This window comes from Bombina bombina, chromosome 5 (assembly GCF_027579735.1).
Source record: "Bombina bombina isolate aBomBom1 chromosome 5, aBomBom1.pri, whole genome shotgun sequence".
NCBI lineage: Eukaryota > Metazoa > Chordata > Amphibia > Anura > Bombinatoridae > Bombina > Bombina bombina.
In genome coordinates, this window is record NC_069503.1 from 30,068,525 (window position 1) to 30,093,390 (window position 24,866).

General features: G+C 40.9%; 1 protein-coding gene across 1 annotated transcript in view; it reads left to right on the plus strand.

The window, feature by feature from the left end:
* LOC128659747 (gastrula zinc finger protein XlCGF57.1-like) overlaps positions 1-20,531 on the plus strand; it is a 43,028-nt gene extending 22,497 nt beyond the window's left edge. The window contains exons 2-3 of the mRNA XM_053713327.1: positions 9,020-9,183; positions 17,418-20,531. Of these exons, the coding sequence (XP_053569302.1) occupies positions 9,165-9,183; positions 17,418-19,351 (1,953 nt within the window). The 5' untranslated portion in view covers positions 9,020-9,164 and the 3' untranslated portion in view covers positions 19,352-20,531. The remainder of the gene's footprint in view (positions 1-9,019; positions 9,184-17,417) is intronic.
* The last annotated feature ends 4,335 nt before the right edge of the window (positions 20,532-24,866 follow it).

The following is a 24,866-nucleotide window of genomic DNA, read 5'->3' on the forward strand; positions in this document are numbered from 1 at the left end:
CCTCTGTAATTACCCTGTATCTAAGCTTCTGCAGGCTGCCTCCTTATCTGTTATAGAAATATACTTTTTATCTCTGTAATTACCCTGTATCTAATCTTCTGCAGGCTGCCTCCTTATCTGTTATAGAAATATACTTTTTACCTCTGTAATTACCCTGTATCTAAGCTTCTGCAGGCTGCCTCCTTATCTGTTATAGAAATATACTTTTTACCTCTGAAATTACCCTGTATCTAATCTTCTGCAGGCTGCCTCCTTATCTGTTATAGAAATATACTTTTTACCTCTGTAATTACCCTGTATCTAATCTTCTGCACACTGCCTCCTTATCTGTTATATAAATATACTTTTTACCTCTGTAATTACCTTGTATCTAAGCTTCGGCAGACTGCCTCCTTATCTGTTATAGAAATATACTTTTTACCTCTGTAATTACCCTGTATCTAAGCTTCTGCAGGCTACCTCCTTATCTGTTATAGAAATATACTTTTTACCTCCTGTAATTACCCTGTATCTAAGCTTCTGCAGGCTGTCTCCTTATCTGTTATAGAAATATACTTTTTACTTCTGTAATTACCCTGTATCTAAGCTTCTGCAGGCTGCCTCCTTATCTGTTATAGAATTATACTTTGTACCTCTGTAATTACCCTGTATCTAAGCTTCTGCAGGCTGTCTCCTTATCTGTTATAGAAATATACTTTTTACCTCTGTAATTACCCTGTATCTAAGCTTCTGCAGACTGCCTCCTTATCTGTTATAGAAATATACTTTTTACCTCTGTAATTACCCTGTATCTAAGCTTCTGCAGACTGCCTCCTTATCTGTTATAGAAATATACTTTTTACCTCTGTAATTACCCTGTATCTAAGCTTCTGTAGGCTGCCTCCTTATCTGTTATAGAAATATACTTTATACCTCTGTAATTACCTTGTATCTAAGCTTCTGCAGACTGCCTCCTTATCTGTTATAGAAATATACTTTTTACCTCTGTAATTACCCTGTATCTAATCTTCTGCAGGCTGCCTCCTTATCTGTTATAGAAATATACTTTTTACCTCTGTAATTACCCTGTATCTAATCTTCTGCAGGCTGCCTCCTTATCTGTTATAGAAATATACTTTTTACCTCTGTAATTACCCTGTATCTAAGCTTCTGCAGACTGCCTCCTTATCTGTTATAGAAATATACTTTTTACCTCTGTAATTACCCTGTATCTAAGCTTCTGCAGGCTGTCTCCTTATCTGTTATAGAAATATACTTTTTACCTCTGTAATTACCCTGTATCTAAGCTTCTGCAGGCTGCCTCCTTATCTGTAATAGAAATATACTTTTTACCTCTGTGATTACCCTGTATCTAAGCTTCTGTAGACTGCTTCCTTATCTGTTATAGAAATATACTTTTTACCTCTGTAATTACCCTGTATCTAAGCTTCTGTAGACTGCCTCCTTATCTGTTATAGAAATATACTTTTTACCTCTGTAATTACCTTGTATCTAAGCTTCTGCAGGCTGTCTCCTTATCTGTTATAGAAATATACTTTTTACCTCTGTAATTACCCGGTATCTAAGCTTCTGCAGGCTGCCTCCTTATCTGTTATAGAAATATACTTTTTACCTCTGTAATTACCCTGTATCTAAGCTTCTGTAGGCTGCCTCCTTATCTGTTATAGAAATATACTTTTTACCTCTGTAATTACCTTGTATCTAAGCTTCTGTAGGCTGCCTCCTTATCTGTTATAGAAATATACTTTTTACCTCTGTAATTACCCTGTATCTAAGCTTCTGCAGGCTGCCTCCTTATCTGTTATAGAAATATACTTTTTACCTCTGTAATTACCCTGTATCTAAGCTTCTGCAGACTACCTCCTTATCTGTTATAGAAATATACATTTTACCTCTGTAATTACCCTGTATCTAAGCTTCTGCAGGCTGCCTCCTTATCTGTTATAGAAATATACTTTTTACCTCTGTAATTACCCTGTATCTAAGCTTCTGCAGGCTGCCTCCGTATCTGTTATAGAAATATACTTTTTACCTCTGTAATTACCTTGCATCTAATCTTCTGCAGGCTGCCTCCTTATCTGTTACAGAAATATACTTTTTACCTCTGTAATTACCCTGTATCTAAGCTTCTGCAGGCTGCCTCCTTATCTGTTATAGAAATATACTTTTTACCTCTGTAATTACCCTGTATCTAATCTTCTGTACGCTGCCTCCTTATCTGTTATAGAAATATACTTTTTACCTCTGTAATTACCCTGTATCTAAGCTTCTGTAGACGGCCTCCTTATCTGTTATAGAAATATACTTTTTACCTCTGTAATTACCCTGTATCTAATCTTCTGCAGGCTGCCTCCTTATCTGTTATAGAATTATACTTTTTACCTCTGTAATTACCCTGTATCTAAGCTTCTGCAGGCTGCCTCCTTATCTGTTATAGAAATATATTTTTTACCTCTGTAATTACCCTGCATCTAAGCTTAAGCAGGCTGCCTCCTTATCTGTTATAGAAATATATACTTTTTACCTCTGTAATTACCTTGTATCTAAGCTTCTACTAACTGCCTCCTTATCTGAGATCTTTTGACTGACATGTATTTTAGGCAATTAGTACTGACTCTTAAATAACTTCACGTGCGTGAGCACAATATTATCTATATGAAACACATGAACTAACACCCTCTAGTTGTGAAAAACTGTCAAATGCATTTAGATGAGAGGTGGCCTTCAAGGGCCTAGAAATTAGCATATGAGACTACCTAGGTTTAGCTTTCAACTAAGAATAACAAGAGAACAACCCAAATTTGATGATAAAAGTAAATTAGAAAGTTGTTTAAAATTACATGCCCTATCATGAAAGATGAATTTGGACTTTAATATCCCTTTAAGGGGCAATTATAACCCACACACTGTTAACTGTACTAAATGCTTGTGCTGAATCAATAGCACATATGTAATAAACTAAACAGCTGATGTGTATTACATCAATTGTTATGTGTGCCTTTAATTATACCATGCATACAGTTAATCAGAACCATTATTTCTCCAACATTGGTGTGTCCGGTCCACGGCGTCATCCATTACTTGTGGGAATATTCTCTTCCCCAACAGGAAATGGCAAAGAGCACAGCAAAAGCTGTCCATATAGCCCCTCCTCAGGCTCCGCCCCCCAGTCATTCTCTTTGCCGCTCTGAACAAGTAGCATCTCCACGGAGATGGTGAAGAGTATGTGGTGTTTAGTTGTAGTTTTTTATTCTGCTATCAAGAGTTTGTTATTTTAAAATAGTGCCGGTTTGTACTATTTACTCTAAAACAGAAAGGGGTGAAGCGTTCTGTTAAAAAGAGGAGTATGATTTTAGCAGCAGTAACTAAAATCAATTGCTGTTCCCATGCAGGACTGTTGAGCCCAGAGAACTTCAGTTGGGGGGAACAGTTAGCAGACTTTTCTGCTCAAAGTATGACTAGTCCATTTTCTAACAAGACTGTGTAATGCTAGAAGACTGTCATTTTCCCTCTTGGGGATCGGTAAGCCATTCTCTTAGACTCTTAACAGAATGAAGGCTTATTATGGGCTATACACTGGTTGACACTCTTGTGGGCTAAATCGATTGCTTTATTTAAGTTTTTTATGAAATTTGAAGTGATTTATAAAACTTTATTGTGAGGGAACGTTTTTAGACGCCAGGCAGTCGTTTAGACACCTTTCCAGTTAGGAAGGGCCTTTCACTATAGTAGGCAGAGCCTCATTTTCGCGCCATAATTGCGCAGTTTCTTTTGGATGCAGTGCATGCAGCTGCATGTGAGAGGGTCTGGTGATAATTGAAAACGTTCCTGGAAGGCTTAAATTGGTATCGTATAACTCCTAAGGACAGGTGAAGTCGCAGCTAACGCTGTGGCTGGGACTGTAGTGGGGTTAAAAATTGTTACTTGATTAAACGGCTCCGGTTTCCTCATTTAAGGGGTTAAAAGCTTGAAAATTGGGGTGCAATACGTTTAAAGCATTAAGACACTGTGGTGAAAATTTGGTAAAGTTTGGATATTTCCTTCATAGTTTTTCACACATTCAGAAATAAAGTGTGCTCTGTTTAACATTTAAAGAGACAGTAACAGTTTTGTTTTAAAACATTTTTTTTGCATTATTAGCCTGTTTAAGCCTGTCTAACATGTCTGTACCTTCAGATAGAACATGTTCTGTATGTATGGAGGCCAAGGTGGTCCCCCCTTCAAATGTATGTGATAATTGTGCCATGGCGTCCAGACAAAGTAAGGACAGTACTGTCACATTTAATAAGGTTGCCCAAGATGATTCCTCAAATGAGGGTAGTGGGGATAGTTCATCATCCTCTCCTTCTGTGTCAACACCAGTTATGCCCGCGCAGGCTACACCTAGTACATCTAGCGCGCCAATGCTTGTTGCTATGCAACAATTAACGGCAGTAATGGATAATTCCATAGCTAATATTTTATCCAAAATGCCAGCATTTCAAAAAAAAGCGTGATTGCTCAGTTTTAAATACAGTGGAGCAAGAAGGCGCTGACGATAGTTTATCTGTCATACCCTCACACCAGTCAGAAGTGGCAGTGAGGGAGGGTTTGTCGGAGGGAGAACTTTCAGATTCAGGAAGAATTTCTCAACAGGCAGAACCTGATGTTGTGACGTTTAAATTTAAGTTAGAGCATCTCCGCGCATTACTTAAGGAGGTGCTAACTACACTGGATGATTGTGACTCTTTGGTCATTCCAGAAAAATTGTGCAAGATGGACAAATTCTTAGAGGTCCCGGTGCACCCTGATGCCTTTCTGATCCCTAAAAGGGTGGCGGACATAGTGAATAAGGAGTGGGAGAAACCAGGCATACCCTTTGTCCCACCTCCTATATTTAAGAAATTGTTCCCCATGGTCGACCCAAGGAAGGACACATGGCAAACAGTCCCTAAGGTTGAGGGGGCAGTTTCTACCCTAGCCAAACGCACGACTATTCCCATTGAGGACAATTGTGCTTTCAAAGATCCTATGGATAAAAAATTGGAGGGTTTGCTTAAAAAGATTTTTGTTCAGCAAGGTTACCTCCTCCAACCAATTTCGTGCATTTTTCCTGTCACTACGGCGGCGTGTTTCTGGTTCGATGAACTAGAAAAGTCGCTTAATATGGAGACTCCATATGAGGAAGTCATGGACAGAATTCACGCACTTAAGTTAGCTAATTCCTTTATTTTAGATGCCGCTTTGCAATTAGCGAGATTAGCGGCGAAAAATTCAGGGTTTGCAATTGTGTCGCGCAGAGCACTCTGGCTAAAGTCTTGGTCGGCGGATGTATCTTCCAAGACAAAATTGCTTAATATCCCTTTCAAAGGTAAGACCCTTTTTGGGCCAGAATTGAAAGAAATTATTTCAGACATCACTGGGGGGAAGGGCCATGCCCTCCCACAGGATAGGCCTTTCAAGGCTAAGAATAAGTCCAATTTTCGTTCCTTTCGCAATTTCAGGAACGGACCGGCTTCTAACTCTGCAGCCTCTAGACAAGAGGGTAACGCTTCCCAGGCTAAACCAGCTTGGAAACCAATGCAAGGCTGGAACAAGGGTAAACAGGCCAAGAAGCCTGCTGCTGCTACCAAGACAGCATGAAGGTGTAGCCCCCGATCCGGGACCGGATCTAGTAGGGGGCAGACTCTCTCTCTTTGCTCAGGCTTGGGCAAGAGATGTTCCGGATCCCTAGGCACTAGAAATAGTCTCTCAGGGTTATCTTCTAGAATTCAAGGAACTTCCTCCGAGGGGAAGGTTCCACATGTCTCGCTTATCTTCAGACCAAATAAAGAGACAGGCATTCTTACATTGTGTAGAAGACCTGTTAAAGATGGGAGTGATACACCCAGTTCCAACTGTGGAACAAGGTCAGGGGTTTTACTCAAACCTGTTTGTAGTTCCCAAAAAAGAGGGAACTTTCAGACCTATTCTGGATTTAAAGATCTAAACAAATTTCTCAGAGTTCCATAGTTCAAAATGGAAACCATTCGAACAATTTTACCTACAATCCAGGAGGGTCAATATATGACTACCGTGGATTTAAAGGATGCGTACCTACATATTCCTATCCACAAAGATCATCATCAGTTCCTAAGGTTCGCCTTTCTGGACAAACATTATCAGTTTGTGGCTCTTCCATTCGGTTTAGCCACTGCTCCCAGAATTTTCACAAAGGTGCTAGGGTCCCTTTTGGCGGTTCTAAGACCGAGGGGCATTGCAGTGGCACCTTATCTAGACGACATTCTAATTCAAGCGTCGTCTCTTTCCAAGGCAAAGGCTCATACAGACATTGTTCTAGCCTTTCTCAGATCTCACGGGTGGAAGGTGAACGTAGAAAAGAGTTCCCTGTCTCCGTCAACAAGAGTTCCCTTTTTGGGAACAATAATAGATTCTTTAGAAATGAAGATCTTCCTGACAGAAGTCAGAAAGTCAAAGCTTCTAAACGCTTGTCAAGTTCTTCACTCTATTCTGCAGCCTTCCATAGCTCAGTGCATGGAAGTAGTAGGATTGATGGTTGCAGCAATGGACATAGTTCCTTTTGCTCGAATTCATCTAAGACCATTACAACTGTGCATGCTCAATCAGTGGAATGGGGACTATGCAGACTTGTCTCCACAGATTCAAGTAGACCAGGTAACCAGAGACTCACTCCTTTGGTGGTTGACTCAGGATCACCTGTCTCAGGGAATGAGTTTTCGCAGACCAGAGTGGGTCAATGTCCCGACTGACGCCAGTCTATTAGGCTGGGGCGCGGTCTGAGATTCCCTGAAAGCTCAGGGTCTATGGTCTCGGGAAGAGTCTCTTCTTCCGATAAACATCCTGGAACTGAGAGCGATATTCAATGCTCTCCGGGCTTGGCCTCAACTAGCGAAGGCCGGATTCATAAGATTCCAGTCAGACAACATGATGACTGTAGCTTACATCAACCATCAGGGAGGAACAAAGAGTTCCTTGGCGATGAGAGAGGTATCCAAGATCATCAAATGGGCGGAGGATCACTCCTGCCATCTATCTGCAATTCACATCCCAGGAGTAGACAACTGGGAGGCAGATTATCTGAGTCGTCAGACTTTCCATCCGGGGGAGTGGGAACCCCACCCGGAGGTTTTTGCCCAGTTGACTCAATTATGGGGCATTCCAGACATGGATCTGATGGCATCTCGTCAGAACTTCAAGGTTCCTTGCTACGGGTCCAGATCCAGGGATCCCAAGGCGACTCTAGTGGATGCATTAGTGGCGCCTTGGTCGTTCAACCTAGCTTATGCGTTTCCACCGTTCCCTCTCCTTCCCAGGCTTGTAGCCAGGATCAAACAGGAGAAGGCCTCGGTGATTCTGATAGCTCCTGCGTGGCCGCGCAGGACTTGGTATGCAGATCTGGTGAATATGTCATCGGCTCCACCATGGAAGCTACCTTTGAAACAGGATCTTCTAATACAAGGTCCATTCGAACATCCAAATCTAGTCTCTCTGCAGCTGACTGTTTGGAAATTGAACGCTTGATTTTATCCAAGCGTGGGTTTTCAAATTCAGTGATAGATACTCTGGTTCAAGCCAGAAAACCTGTGACTAGAAAGATTTACCATAAAATATGGAAAAAATATATATGTTGGTGTGAATCCAAAGGATTCTCCTGGAGTAAGTTTAAAATTCCTAAGATTCTCTCCTTTCTCCAAGAAGGTTTGGATAAAGGGTTGTCAGCGAGTTCTCTAAAACGACAGATTTCTGCTTTATCTGTCTTGTTACACAAACGACTGGTAGCTGTGCCAGATGTACAAGCTTTTGTACAGGCTTTGGTGAGAATCAAGCCTGTTTACAGACCCATGACTCCTCCTTGAAGTCTAAATTTAGTTCTTTCAGTTCTTCAAGGGGTTCCGTTTGAACCTTTACATTCCATAGATATCAAGTTACTATCTTGGAAAGTTCTGTTTTTGGTTGCTATTTCTTCTGCTAGAAGAGTTTCTGAGTTATCTGCTTTGCAGTGTGATCCACCTTATCTAGTGTTCCATTCAGATAAGGTTGTTTTGCGTACTAAACCTGGTTTTCTTCCAAAAGTAGTTTCCAACAAGAATATTAACCAGGAAATAGTTGTTCCTTCTCTGTGTCCGAATCCAGTTTCAAAGAAGGAACGTTTGTTACACAATTTAGATGTGGTCCGTGCTTTAAAGTTCTATTTAGATGCAACAAAGGATTTCAGACAAACTTCATCTTTGTTTGTTGTTTATTCTGGTAAGAGGAGAGGACAAAAAGCTACTGCTACCTCTCTTTCTTTCTGGCTGAAAAGCATCATCCGATTGGCTTATGAGACTGCCGGACGGCAGCCTCCTGAATGAATCACAGCTCACTCTACTAGGGCTGTGGCTTCCACATGGGCCTTCAAGAACGAGGCTTCTGTTGATCAGATATGTAAGGCAGCGACTTGGTCTTCTCTGAACACTTTTGCCAAATTCTACAAATTTGATACTTATGCTTCTTCGGAGGCTATTTATGGGAGAAAAGTTTTGCAAGCCGTGGTGCCTTCTGTTTAGGTAACCTGATTTGCTCCCTCCCTTCATCCGTGTCCTAAAGCTTTGGTATTGGTTCCCACAAGTAATGGATGACGCCGTGGACCGGACACACCAATGTTGGAGAAAACAGAATTTATGCTTACCTGATAAATTACTTTCTCCAACGGTGTGTCCGGTCCACGGCCCGCCCTGGTTTTTTAATCAGGTTTGAAAAATGTCTTTCTCTACACACTACAGTCACCACGGGACCCTATAGTTTCTCCTTTTTTTTTTTCTCCTAACCGTCGGTCGAATGACTGGGGGGCGGAGCCTGAGGAGGGGCTATATGGACAGCTTTTGCTGTGCTCTTTGCCATTTCCTGTTGGGGAAGAGAATATTCCCACAAGTAATGGATGACGCCGTGGACCGGACACACCGTTGGAGAAAGTAATTTATCAGGTAAGCATAAATTCTGTTTTATTATCCCTCTAAACCATTTAATATACTTTTTACAGACACGACCAGAGCACTGAGAGATATTAGCTCTGCACAAAATGTTGCTGCACTACACTTAACCGATAATAATATCAGGTATTGATGTAACTGGAGTGAATAAAGGAACCTTCTTCCTGAGCACAGGCATTGGAGCCTGTTATCAGCATGAACTCATTTGTGCTAGGTGAGTAAAATAGATTTTATACTGACTATACTGACTTTAATTACTAGGGAAATAGAATAGATCCCTCATTAAACAAATATAAACTATTATATGGATATCTGCATCTTTTGAGAACATTTGTGTCAGTGACCGTTATGAAGAAGGAGCAACGCCCATTGGGATAAAAGGGTAAAAAATACAACTCCCCCTCTGTCTTTTTAGACAGATTATGTCTAACTGCCTAACCTTACCCCCAGACTTCTGTACACCTGCAAATCCAACTTCCCCTGCCCTGACCTCGCTCACGGAACACTACACTTAAATGACTACTGTTACAGAAGCATTAGTTATTTTGTTGTGAAGAGCTTATTTCCCAGCAGCAATGCCTGAACCAGCAAGCCAGCGCCTAAGAAGGGCTCCAAGAAAACCGTAACAAGTTTCATTTCATAAAGAGTTAACTCTTTTTTTTCAGCTTTTAGAAACTATTGTCTAATCACCTCTGGAGCCAGACTGCTAATTGATAAGATGAACTTGTAAACTTGTTATCTTAAGTACTGTAATCCTATTGTGGCCTGTCAAAGGACAGTGCTCTCTATCTAAATGTGTGATGGGGGATTTTGTGCTTCCCCCCCTCTCCCCCTGGGAGTGCCCTGTGTGCATGTAACTTTAATAAAAAGCAGGCTGGGCATCCCAGTCCTGAGTTCTTGTTTTGACCCTCAATCGCAGCGTTGACTCGTTTTTGTGGGCAGAAGGGTATCCTAGCTGTACTGCAGCTAAGGGAGATTATTCTATATTTGCGAGACTCATATAGAATACTATGGAAAGCAGCTTCTCCCCTCTTTAGCAATAGGGATCCAGGCTACTAAGCGGTCCATCTCTCAGCGAGACTAAGGGTAACCGTAACATTTGGCGGCAGCGGCGGGATTTTCCTGGATTTCCTAGGAGAGGTACAGAACGGATGGAGAGCGCTTACGAAAAATTGAAGCGTACAACCCTAAAGGATTTACTTGAAAGCAGAGGGGGGTACGCCAGCAACCGGCCGAGGAGAGAGCTGATCGCAGAATTGACCGAACTGGATCAGAGCTTCACAATGGCGGAAACACCGACCACGATTAGTGACGAAAAAACCAGGATTGTTCGGGAAAGGCTCTCATTATACGGGCCGAACCCCTCCATGGAATTGGTACAGCAGTTGATGGCGGAGGCGGACGAGGATATACGAGAGACTCGAGCCCACGAACTCAACCTAGCGAACGCACACCGCAATGCTGAAGCCCCGCAGGTAATCATCCCTGTCGAAAATGCTGGGAGGCCCAAGATACCCTATGCGGCATTTCGACCCTTCCTAGAGAGCGAGACAGGGATTGATGAATATTTGGCGGACTTCGAAAGGCAATGTGCCCTGCACCAGATTCCCAACAGAGAGTGGCCCACGATATTGTCTGGGAAACTATCCGGGCGAGCCCTGGAAGCCTTTCGTACTCTGGGTGCTGAGGAAGTGACACAGTATGAGCTAGTTAAGGAGACACTGTTGCAACGGTACGCTGTAACTCCGGACACGTATCGCCGACAGTTTCGGGGCACGGAAAAGAAGCCTAACGATACCCATATGGAATGGGCGCACCGAATGCGGAGAGCGGCAAATCACTGGCTGAGCGGAAGTAAAGCGGTGACTGGGGAGGAAATTTTACAATTGTTTCTCTTAGAACATTTTTATAATGGCATGGAACAGCAAGGGAAGGAATGGCTGCGAGACAGGCGGCCTTCTACCTTAGAAGAAGCAGCCAAATTGGCCGATGAACATTATGACTCCCGTCTTCACGAACCCATGAACTACCGAGCTCCAGCACGGGTCGAACCCAGAGAGGTTTACCGTGCACCCCCTCGTGCTGAATTCCGAGCCCCGGTGCCCACAGGGCCCGTCCGACACTCAGGACCACCCAATAACAGCTCTGAGTGTCCCAGACCGACTTGCCACCGATGCAAGCAACCAGGGCATTTCATGGCTAGCTGCCCCCTTAATACGCACCAGACACCCAGGAATTACAATGACCCCTCTGGGTCCTATCGTCCGGCCCGGGCCCTCTGTGTTAACCAAGAGGCCCCTATGGAGGGATATGTGGGGCCGCTTCACGAGGCAGACCCTGTATATGCTGCCTCAGATAACCGCCAGCACCATCGGCAGAGGGTATGGCTCGAGGGGCGATCTACCGAGGGATTGCGAGACACAGGGGCTACTATCACGCTGGTACAGAGTCATTTGGTGCCAGAGCACAAGCGATCCGGACAGACTGTGGCCGTTAGAGTGGCGGGGGGGGATGTGTACAAAATTCCAACAGCTAAAGTGCATCTTGATTGGGGAGCGGGAAAGGGGGCTGTGAACGTGGGCCTAATGGATAATTTGAAAAAATGGGGTTTATTTAGCAGCGCTAAAAAAAGCTAGGAAATGATGATACCAATCTAATTTATGTTTAATACAATCTATTTTATTTAAAAATTCTTATAACACATAAAAACAACAGCAAATGCTTTTCCTAATTAATAAAGGGACGTCTCCCTTATACAACACTTATAAAAACAGACTAGAACCATATAATCCTAGAATTTCAGGTATAAAGGAATTAATTCTATAGATAACATATGGCAAGCAACAAATTTCTAAGATAAATGGTGAATTAAATATTTAAAAGGCACAAATGTATCAATCCTAATAGCTTTATAGTTCTTCAGTAACAAATTCAGTTATAAAGTTACACAGTTACTTTCCTTGGACATATAATTGGCTCAGGTGTGCTGGATAGTTAAAAAGGCAAAAAACAGCCAATATTCTGATTTAGGTGCCAAAGCAATCGTGGTTAATGGAAATGGTTAATTTAACAGATGAATACCTTGATGTCTTTAAAGTTCAGTTTGCGTGTTTTAAAAAACGTAGTGCAAATTAGTGTAGAGGTACCTTAATCTGTCCTGGTTGCAACCGCTGATTATCTTCACTGTGAGGGATTCACAGACTGTTTGTTCCTGGTGCTTCTGATAAGTCACCTGACCTTCTCTTTGATTCAGAGGTCAGGGGTGATGATCCGTTCTGGTGATGTAGTTATCCTTTTTTTTGTTTTCCTTTCTTCTTATAGCCCAAATATTGTTTTCATCTGGGTTCCCTCAGACTTCTTAAGGTTTGAAGAAATCTTTGGTCAGTGTTTAGCAGTAACACCGTATTCCCTGAAGTTACCAAACTTTTGGTAACTTCAGGGAATACGGTGTTACTGCTAAACACTGACCAAAGATTTCTTCAAACCTTAAGAAGTCTGAGGGAACCCAGATGAAAACAATATTTGGGCTATAAGAAGAAAGGAAAACAAAAAAAAGGATAACTACATCACCAGAACGGATCATCACCCCTGACCTCTGAATCAAAGAGAAGGTCAGGTGACTTATCAGAAGCACCAGGAACAAACAGTCTGTGAATCCCTCACAGTGAAGATAATCAGCGGTTGCAACCAGGACAGATTAAGGTACCTCTACACTAATTTGCACTACGTTTTTTAAAACACGCAAACTGAACTTTAAAGACATCAAGGTATTCATCTGTTAAATTAACCATTTCCATTAACCACGATTGCTTTGGCACCTAAATCAGAATATTGGCTGTTTTTTGCCTTTTTAACTATCCAGCACACCTGAGCCAATTATATGTCCAAGGAAAGTAACTGTGTAACTTTATAACTGAATTTGTTACTGAAGAACTATAAAGCTATTAGGATTGATACATTTGTGCCTTTTAAATATTTAATTCACCATTTATCTTAGAAATTTGTTGCTTGCCATATGTTATCTATAGAATTAATTCCTTTATACCTGAAATTCTAGGATTATATGGTTCTAGTCTGTTTTTATAAGTGTTGTATAAGGGAGACGTCCCTTTATTAATTAGGAAAAGCATTTGCTGTTGTTTTTATGTGTTATAAGAATTTTTAAATAAAATAGATTGTATTAAACATAAATTAAATTGGTATCATCATTTCCTAGCTTTTTTTAGCGCTGCTAAATAAACCCCATTTTTTCTTCTTATCCACCATTTAGTTCTCTTTGAGGGAAGAACTTTTTTAGCAGCAGGAATCCACCTTTAGGCGCTCCTATCACACTACACATAAATACCTAATGGATAATTTACCTGCCGAAGTACTACTGGGCAACGATTTGGGCCCCATGACTTCTGCCTATGCTCCAGTATGCAACAACGAGGCGGACCCAGTGACTACACGGGCCCAAGCCCGGACGGAGCGAGAGCTTTCACCAGTGCGGGAGACACAGGTAAGACCTACCCCGACCTTGCCTGACAGGTTAGGCCCCATACCCTGGGACACCCCAGATGCTTTCGAGGCAGAGTCTAAGACTGACCCGACCTTACAAAAGTACCGGGAACGAGCAGAGACCGGAGGGGGCGGGGCAGATAACGAAACATTCTTATGGGAAAAAGGGAAACTATACCGCTGGACAGAGAAAAGGGGACAGCGTAGGCGACAGCTGGTAGTGCCCCACAAATACCGTCAAGAAATCCTCAAAATAGGCCACGACATCCCCTTAGCAGGCCACCTAGCCGTTACCCGTACCCTACACCGCATTACTCACACGTTCTTTTGGCCAGGGGTGCACGCTGACGTTAGAACTTACTGTAACACCTGCGATGTGTGTCAACGAGTAGGAAGGCGAGGCGATCACCCTAAAGCCCAGCTAGTAAATATGCCCATTGTAGAGGAACCCTTCAGCCGGGTTGCTATTGACCTAGTGGGACCACTGGCTACCCCTAGTCCCTCCGGTAAGCGATACATTCTTACCGTAGTGGACTACGCTACCAGGTACCCAGAGGCTGTCGCCCTATCCAACATACAAGCGGATACGGTAGCGAATGCACTAGTACAGGTGTTCTCCCGGGTAGGATTTCCAAAAGAAATCCTATCCGACCGAGGCACCCAATTTACGGCTGAATTGACCCAACAACTCTGGCAGGTTTGCAAAATTAAGTCCCTCCTAAGCTCCCCATACCACCCCCAGACGAACGGGCTGTGTGAGAGGTTCAATGGGACCCTCAAGCAAATGCTCAAGACGTTCACTCAGGAATACCGAGACTGGGAACGCTTCCTGCCGCACCTCCTATTTGCTTATCGGGAGGTGCCCCAGGAAACGACAGGGTTCTCTCCCTTCGAGTTGCTCTACGGAAGAAAGGTACGGGGACCCCTAAACCTGATCCGGGAGCACTGGGAGGGAGAGATGGAGGCTGACGGTGTCCCAATTGTGCCATACGTGCTGGAACTCAGGGACCGAATGGAGCAATTAGCCAAATCCGTGCGGGCTAATCTCCAGTTGGCCCAGAGAAGACAGAAAGTATGGTACGATCGGGGGGCCCGAAAGAGAATCTTCACCATAGGACAAAAGGTGTTAGTACTTAAGCCGGTGAAGACAGACAAATTGCAGGCGTCCTGGCAATAGCTAGCTGCCACGACAACAATCTTAGAAAGACATTCCATGTAAACATGCTCAAGGAATATTTTGAGCGACCAGAGAACGTGACGGCCGTATGTTGTTCCCCTCAGGAAGACCCCGACAGTTTACCCATTCCAGACCTATTAGAAAAGAGCCTCCCCACAGGTATAGTGGCGCAGGTTCAGATAGGGGACCGACTTAGCCCCACTGAAAGGGAGCAGCTCAACCAACTCCTCCAGTCCAAACACCTCACCTTCTCCCCGAAGCCAGGGTACACTACTTTAACCACCCACCAGGTAGATACTCCGGGACAAGCTCCCTTGCGCCAGGCTCCGTACCGAATCCCCGAAGCAGTTAGGACAGGAATGAAGAAGGAGATCGATGAGATGCTCCAGCTCAGGGTAATTGAGCCCTCCGATAGTCCCTGGGCCTCCCCAGTTGTCTTGGTGCCCAAGAAAGATGGGACCACCCGGTTCTGCGTAGACTATCGGAGGCTCAATGAAAATACCGTGACGGACGCTTACCCTATGCCCAGGGTAGACGAGCTACTCGATCGTATAGCCAGGGGAAATTACCTGACCACTATTGACCTCTGCAAAGGTTACTGGCAGATTCCCCTGGCCCCGGAGGCTATCCCCAAGTCGGCATTCGTCACCCCATTCGGCTTATATCAGTTTAGGGTAATGCCGTTTGGGATGAAGAATGCCCCAGCTACATTCCAGCGCTTGGTGGATAGGCTCCTGGATGGCTTCCAGAGTTTTGCTTGCGCCTACCTGGACGACATAGCGATCCACAGTGAGTCCTGGGAGGACCACTTAGCTCATGTGGGAATGGTTCTGGATCAGATCCGGGCTGCTGGCCTGACTCTGAAGCCAGAAAAATGCCACTTTGGGATGGCCGAGGTACAGTACCTGGGTCACCGGGTGGGGTGTGGAAAGCAGCGACCAGAGCCGGCCAAAATAGAAGCTGTCGCCAATTGGCCCACCCCCATCACTAAGACTCAGGTCCTAGCCTTCCTGGGCACGGCAGGGTACTATAGACGGTTCGTACCAGACTACAGCACACTTGCCAAACCCCTGACTGACTTGACCAAGAAGAACTTACCTCGACAGGTCCTGTGGTCTCCCCACTGTGAAACGGCTTTCCAGGCTCTCAAAAATGCTCTAATTAACGCTCCTGTCTTGGCGGCCCCAGCCCTTAACAAACGTTTTATCGTCCATACCGATGCTTCCATGTTCGGGCTGGGAGCCGTCCTCAGCCAAGTAGGCGAAGATGGAGGGGAGCATCCAGTTGCCTACATCAGCCGGAAGCTCCTGCCCCGCGAAGTCAGCTATGCAGCGGTCGAAAAGGAGTGTTTGGCTTTGGTGTGGGCATTAAAGAAATTGACTCCCTATTTATATGGTCAGGAGTTCACTCTGGTCACCGACCATAACCCGTTGGTGTGGCTGAACCGGGTCTCTGGAGATAACGGCAGGCTATTACGTTGGAGCTTATCGTTGCAAACCTTCAATTTCACCATTACTTACAGACCTGGGAAACAGAATGGCAACGCCGACGGGTTGTCCAGACAAACCGACCTCAGCCCCGCATAACCAGCGGTCTGGACAGCCTTAGTCTGCCCCGAAAAGGGGTCAGACCGTGTCTGCCAGAGTGTTCCACAGAAAGGGAGCAATGTTACAGAAGCATTAGTTATTTTGTTGTGAAGAGCTTATTTCCCAGCAGCAATGCCTGAACCAGCAAGCCAGCGCCTAAGAAGGGCTCCAAGAAAACCGTAACAAGTTTCATTTCATAAAGAGTTAACTCTTTTTTTTCAGCTTTTAGAAACTATTGTCTAATCACCTCTGGAGCCAGACTGCTAATTGATAAGATGAACTTGTAAACTTGTTATCTTAAGTACTGTAATCCTATTGTGGCCTGTCAAAGGACAGTGCTCTCTATCTAAATGTGTGATGGGGGATTTTGTGCTTCCCCCCCTCTCCCCCTGGGAGTGCCCTGTGTGCATGTAACTTTAATAAAAAGCAGGCTGGGCATCCCAGTCCTGAGTTCTTGTTTTGACCCTCAATCGCAGCGTTGACTCGTTTTTGTGGGCAGAAGGGTATCCTAGCTGTACTGCAGCTAAGGGAGATTATTCTATATTTGCGAGACTCATATAGAATACTATGGAAAGCAGCTTCTCCCCTCTTTAGCAATAGGGATCCAGGCTACTAAGCGGTCCATCTCTCAGCGAGACTAAGGGTAACCGTAACAACTACCTTGTTCCCAGTGAGTGTTCCCCATCCCAGAACCACCCCTGATTTGTGTGCTTAATTTTGCAGTAAATATTATTAAACTAATACAGTTTTTGGCTGTTTATATAAATTAAACAACCACAGCTGAAAGCTTAAAAGTATTGTAAAATCACTGCTTCTTACCCTCTCAAAACATCTCAAACTGATTATTAGTCTGTGATAATTAAGACATCATATTCTCACCCAACTTGTTGAGCATGAGCCGTGCAGGACTGTATGTGTAGTTTCTTGTGCAATGTTAAATGAGGATGGTGGATGCCACCTCTCTTGACCAAAATACAGATGTACTTGTTCCCTGGCTGAGAACATTATGCAACATTCTTTGTCGTCGTTCTTTAATTTGTGATTTACACGTAAGTAAATTTAAAAATAAACACAAAACTGAAGACATTTTGTTGCATATAAAAGAATAATATGATTTTTTATTAAGATGAATTATATTATAAAGAATACATATTATTTGTCTTTATTTCATTTCTTTTTATGTAGACAAACATGTGAAAAGTTCATCTGCATTCTTCACTACAGAAAGCATCAGAATGATACCACAGACTCCAACATTTTTAGACACTAATGACTATTCACAAACCTTGGGGAAATCACAGCAGATATTTAAAGATGATGATGAATTGTCAGGAACTGGGCAGCAATCATTATGTACAGAGAGTAATTTAGTCATCAAACAAGAGGACAAGATTTATGCCTTGTCTAGTGAAATGATTATCCCAGAGGATAAACCACAAACATTTACCAAGCTTTCAAAAAAATTTAAAGAAGAGAAAAGTCTACAGTCTAACCAAATGATTCATACAAAGGAGAAACCTTTCAAATGTACAGAATGTGAGAAAAGCTTTAGTTGGAAGTCTCGTCTCCTAGAACACCACAAAATTCACACATGTGAGAAGCCAAACACATATCCTGAGTGTGGAAAAAGTTTTACACAAATGACAAAACTCATAGCTCATAAAGGGACCCACACAGGGGAGAAAACATTTAGCTGTGAAAAAAGTTTTACAGAAAAGAGTAGTCTGAAAAAACATGAAAAGAATCACACAGAAGAAAAGCCTTTCACATGTACAGAGTGTAGAAAAAGTTTTGCACAAAAGAGTGATCTGAAAAAGCATGAAAGGATTCACACAGGAGAAAGGCCTTTCACATGTACAGAGTGTGGAAAAAGTTTTACTGAAAAGAGTGATCTGAAAAAGCATGAAAAGATTCACACAGGAGAAAAGCCTTTTACATGTACAGAGTGTGGAAAAAGTTTTACTGAAAAGAGTGATCTGAAAAAGCATGAAAAGATTCACACAGGAGAAAAGCCTTTCACATGTACAGAGTGTGGAAAAAGTTTTACTGATAAGAGTAGTCTGAAAAAACATGAAAGGATTCACACAGGAGAAAAGCCTTTCACATGTACAGAGTGTGGAAAAGGTTTTGCACAAATAAGTAGTCTGAAATCTCATGAAAGGAGTCACACAGGAGAAAAGCCTTTTACATGTACAGAGTGTGGAAAAAGTTTTACATATATGAGTAATTTGAAAACTCATGAAAGGAGTCACACAGGAGAAAAGCCTTTCACATGTACAGAGTGTGGAAAAAGTTTTACACAAAAGAGTGATCTGAAATCTCATGAAAGGATTCACACAGGAGAAAAGCCTTTCACATGTACAGAGTGTGGAAACATTTTTAGACATATAAATAGTCTGAAAACTCATAAAATGATTCACACAGGAGAAAAGCCTTTCACATGTATAGAGTGTGGAAAAGGTTTTATATATATGAGTAATCTGAAAACTCATGAAAGGAGTCACACAGGAGAAAAGTCTTTCACATGTACAGAGTGTGGAAAAAGTTTTACACATATAAATAGTCTGAAAACTCATAAAATGATTCACACAGGAGAAAAGCCTTTCACATGTATAGAGTGTGGAAAAGGTTTTATATATATGAGTAATCTGAAAACTCATGAAAGGATTCACACAGGAGAAAAGCCTTTCACATGTACAGAGTGTGGAAACATTTTTAGACATATAAATAGTCTGAACACTCATAAAATGATTCACACAGGAGAAAAGCCTTTCACATGTATAGAGTGTGGAAAAGGTTTTATATATATGAGTAATCTGAAAACTCATGAAAGGAGTCACACAGGAGAAAAGCCTTTCAAATGTACAGAGTGTGGGAAAAGTTTTACACGAATGGATCATCTGAAATCTCATGAAAGGAGTCACACAGGAGAAAAGCCGTTCACATGTACAGAGTGTGGAAAATGTTTTAAACAAATAAGTAGTCTGAAATATCATGAAATGAATCACACAGGAGAAAAGTCTTTCACATGTACAGAGTGTGGAAAATGTTTTATAGATAAGGGTAAACTGAGAAAACATGAAAGTATTCACAAGGGAAGAAACCTTTCACATGTTTAGAAAGTGGAAAAAAAGATTTTTTATTAAAAGTCAGGTATCACAAAACACCAAATATTTACACACAGATACATTTTATATACACAGTGTACAAACTTTTTTACAATTATCCTAAAGAGGACAAACTCTCTAAATAGAAGCATCAAAAAGGATCCTATTGTAAATAATACTTTCTAAATTCCATTTATAAAAGCCCCAGATTAGAAGAGCTCTTTTGCTGTCCTTTGTTCCTCTATATATGTGCACCTCAGTTTCTCTTATATATGTGATAGAATCGAAACACCACACAGGAATATACAGGTCCGTCCTCATACTGACCAGTTTACACAACCATTCACCACCAAAGCACCCCCTGTGTTTATTAATATTGTACAGGAAAAAATTGTATTTTCCTTGTTTATTAATGTCAGTATATGGCAGGGTTATAATATAATATATTTAATAATTATCCTTTAAAATAAACCTCCAATAAAAATGCATATACAAAACAATAAAATTAATGTAAATTCCTAAATTTTTTATATTAGTTAAAATTTATAGACATATCGAAATATATTTGTAGAAAGCCAGACCTGAATCAAACTATACACATTTAAACTATTATAATATGCTATGCAACAATCACAAAAGTTACCTTATTTATTAACCTTATTCACAGTTGAATTTCATTAAAATACCACAACGAGATACCAAGATATGAGCCACTAACTTAAACAGTGCTTAGTTAAACAATAGAACAATACACTTTGCCAGTCAATTTCTATGCTGTTATCTGAGATGAAATAAATTCTTTAGCAGCAATAAATTCTTATATAAAATGAGGGATTAGTAATAAGTGCTGTCCAAAGCCCTGGCTAGTGAGGTATGGGGTTCCTTGGAGCTGCTATATTCTAAAAGAATGTACTTAAAACCACTAACAAGTAGGAAAAAAGGAATGAATAGAAAGGTATAGAATTAGCACTAAAGGACCCTAAAAATAATGATCTCAGTTTAAATAACTGATAATGTGTTTACTTATAAAACCAAAAGAATATTCTTGTGTGAGGGTTTAAAATCTTATACAGTTTAGTGATGTTGGGCTCAGTTTCCACTGACTGCAGTCACTATTTTTGAAAGCAGCGTTAATGTGCTGAGTCCTGGTGCTTAAAAACAATGTTTTATTGGTATGTTTAAAAACACAAATCAAAAGAGCAAAAAGATATATATATATATATATATATATATATATATATATATATATATATATATATATATATATATATATATATATATATATATAGGAATACATACATAAAACAATGTTACTGAAGCAGATTTAATCTGGATCTGGCTTACTGACTGAAACTAACTCATTGAAAGTATGTATCAGTCAGATGCCGGATCGTATATTTAACCAGAGTAAAAAATATTTTATAATCTGTATAAAAAGGTGCGTAGGAATTGATAAAAAGTGTATGCAAATTTAATTAGATGTACCTATAAAAAAGCTTTAATTTAATTTATGTTTTAAAAAGAAAGCAAATAAGTAAATAATTGATTTAGGGGGATTTAGTAAAAACAAGTAACTACAGATTTAATTTTGCGGTAGTATTTGTAGTGCGCACTACGTTAAAAATAAAAACGATCGTAAAAAAATCTTTATCTAAAAAATTTCCGTGGAAAGTTTATGAAAATGTGCAATTGATGGTCATTGAATGCAATAATTACTTCTCTTATCTTGATGGAATAGTCCAATCGTTGGTGTATAGTAGAAGAAGACAAAAAACACACTGGAGTTAGCGGTTTCAGAGAAACTGGAAGTGGATCCGTAGCAAGAATCGGAAGTGACGTCACTGATTCCTCCCGGTCTTACGCGTTTTGTGGGACCTATGCCCACTTCGTCCGAGTAAGGATCCACTCCCATCCTTGCCCTCTATTTTTCTGAGAAAACCGGGAATGCCTCCATATTGTTTTTGAAAACATTATCTTATTTTATATTTAATTATTTTCAATGGTACCACTTTTTTGGGGGGTAATTTGCTAATGATATAGAATAGTTGTATGTGGTTTAAATAGAATGTAGGGTATTTTCAACCTTCCCTGTAAAAATAGATGAAATTTAATAAACTTCTTTTAAAAATGAATTATACTTATATGATTTATTTTATAATAGGTTTAGTAAAGTGTGGTTTTATATACACTCCATAGTCACACAAAAATCATTTAATATGTGTCTGTCAATTAATAATTCACAGATAATGCATGTATAATATAATTAATTAAACAATTAACGAATAATATTTGAAAAATATAATAGTTTGTAAAACTCGAATGTATCTAGATATATACACGTATGTTTTTACATGCGTACATTATCTCTCAAAGGGTATTGTGGAGATGCATTTTGTTCATTATAATTAATTATAAAAAGGCTGCTAGATCTATGTCTCTATTCAAGCCATATGGTTCCCTAGTGTTTAAAAAATGGATCCAGTATGTCTCCCTTTTCCTTAATTGTAAAAGTCTATCTTTACCCCAAGATTTAGGTATTTGCTCGATTGCCTTGATGGTGAATTTGTTCGGGTTTTTTTTGTGGAATTCTTCAAAATGTCTACTTAGACCATATTTGGATGTTTCTCCTTCTATGTTTTTTACATGTTCTAGGAGTCTGGTCTTGAGAATTCTCTTGGTTCTACCAATGTCGATTTTTTTTTGCACATGCATTCTATACTATAGACCACATTCTCCGACTTGCAATTCATATAAGATTTAATTGAAATTTCTTTGGTATCATTGTTGATGATCCATTTGTTTTCACTGGTTCGTTTGCAACATTCGCAATTTTTTCTTCCACACTTCTAAAAACCTTTAACCAGTTGTTGACTTCCTTCAGTTTTTTGGGGGGTTATTGGTTTTTAGTTTAGTTGGAGCTAAAAAAAAATTGAGATTTAGGTTCCTTATATACGTAACCAATGGTCTCTGTGATACATTTTTCCAGAGGACTGGGTCTTTTCTTAGAATATGCCAGTGTTCATTCAGAATTTTTTCAATCTGTTTTGATGCATTATTATAAGTTTTGATAAATCTTGGTGTATCATCTGTGTTTGTAGATTGTAATTTCTTCTTATTCTTAGGTATGAATAGGGAACTTCTTTCTATGGTTTTTACTTTGTTCTATGCTTCCAATACGTCTTCTTCTTTAAAGCCTTTTTCTTTGAATTTTTCTTTTAGAATTGTTGAGGCTGCTTCAAAATCATCAGTTTCAGTGCAGTTCCTTTTGATCCTTTGAAATTGGAAATATTTTTTTATCCATTTCGGATGATGGCCACTCTCTGCGTGTAGGTATCCATTTGTGTCTGTTTCTTTGGTGAACATTTTTGTGCTGATCTTCTCCCCTTTGTTGAAGAGAGTGATATCTAGGAAATGTATTTGGTTTTTATCCCATTCCTTAGTAAACTTCAGATTAAAGTTATAATGATTTATCATTTCCACAAAATCGTTAAATGTATCTGAATCTCCTTTCCATATTATTAAGACATTATCAATAAATCTGAACCAATGAATGATGTTTTCTGAGAAGCGGTTCTGTTGCCATATTGTCAGATCCCAAGTTTGGGGTGAACTTAGTTCCCATGGCTGTTCCTGTTTTTTGAATATAGATTTTACCCTTAAATGAAAAGTAATTTCTGGAAAGAATAAATTCTATTGAATCACAGAGAAACTGAATTTGATTTTTGTTTAAATCATTTTTTAATACATATTCAATAGCTTTTATCCCCTTACTATGCGGGATAGAGGTATATAGAACCGACACATCTAGCATAGCGAATGCATATTCTGCATCCCATTTTATTTCATCCAATTTAGTGAGTAGATGTGGAGTATCCCTGATGTGTGATCTGAGTGTCGGGACTAAAGACTGAAGAAAATGGTCAACATATTGTGATAAATTATTTGTAAGACTTCCAATGACAGATATAATTGGCCTGCCTGGTGGATTGGTTGTGTCCTTGTGTATTTTGGGTAGTACGTCTGAAAGGAGACGTACTGATTCTCCTATGTATGTCTGTCTGTCTGTCTGTCTGTCTGTCTGTCTTGAATGACTATTGATCCCCCTTTGTCTGCCTCTCTGAAGACAATTGTATTGTCCTCACTGACTAGATTTAGAGTTTTGCGGCAAAAGGGGTGCGTTAGCTACGCGTGTTTCCCCCCCCCCCCTGCACCTTTTAAATAACGCAGGTATTGAGAGTTCTCTGAAGGGCTGCGTTAGGCTCCAAAAAGGGAGCGTACAGGCATATTTACCGCCACTTCAACCCTCAATACCAGCCTTGCTTACGGTAGCGGCTAGCTGGAAAAACGTGCTCGTGCACGATATCCCCATAGGAAACAATGGGGAAGTTTGGGCTGAAAAAAACCTAACACCTGCAAAAAAGCAGCGTTCAGCTCCTAACACAGCCCCATTGTTTCCTATGGGGAAACAGTTTCTAAGTGTGCACCTAACACCCTAACATGTACCCCGAGTCTAAACACCCCTAACCTTACACTTATTAACCCCTAATCTGCCGCCCCCGCTATCGCTGACACCTGCATTTTATTATTAACCCCTAATGTGCCGCTCCGGACACCGCCGCAACCTACATTATACCTATGTACCCCTAATCTGCTGCCCCTAACATTGCCGACCCCTATATTATATTTATTAACCCCTAATGGGCCCCCCCAACATCGCCGCTACTTTACCTACACTTATTAACCCCTAATCTGCCGACCGGACCTCACCGCCACTATAATAAATGTATTAACCCCTAAACCGCCGCACTCCCGCCTCGCAAACCCTATAATAAATAGTATTAACCCCTAATCTGCCCTCCCTAACGTCGGCGACATCTAACTTCAATTATTAACCCCTAATCTGCCTACCGGACCTCGCCGCTACTCTAATAAATGTATTAACCCCTAAAGCTAAGTCTAACCCTAACACCCTCCTAAGTTAAATATAATTTTTATCTAACGAAATAAATTAAATATTATTAACTAAAGTCTTCCTATTTAAAACTAAATGCTTACCTGTAAAAATTTTATTGGTATGTTTAAAAACACAAATCAAAAGAGCAAAAAGATATATATATATATATATATATATATATATATATATATATATATATATATATAAATACATACATAAAACAATGTTACTGAAGCAGATTTAATCTGGGTCTGGCTTAGGGAGGGCAGATTAGGGGTTAATACTATTTATTATAGGGTTTTTGAGGTGGGAGTGTGGCGGTTTAGGGGGTTAATACATTTATTATAGTGGCGGCGAGGTCCGGTCGGAAGATTAGGGGTTAATAAGTGTAGGTAAAGTGGCGGCGACGTTGGGGGGGGCAGATTAGGGGTTAATAAATATTATGTAGGTGTCGGCGATGTTAGGGGCAGAAGATTAGGGGTACATAGGGATAATGTAGGTGGCGGCGGTGTGCGGTCGGCAGATTAGGGGTTAAAAAAATTTATTAGAGTGGCGGCGATGTGGGGGGGTCGG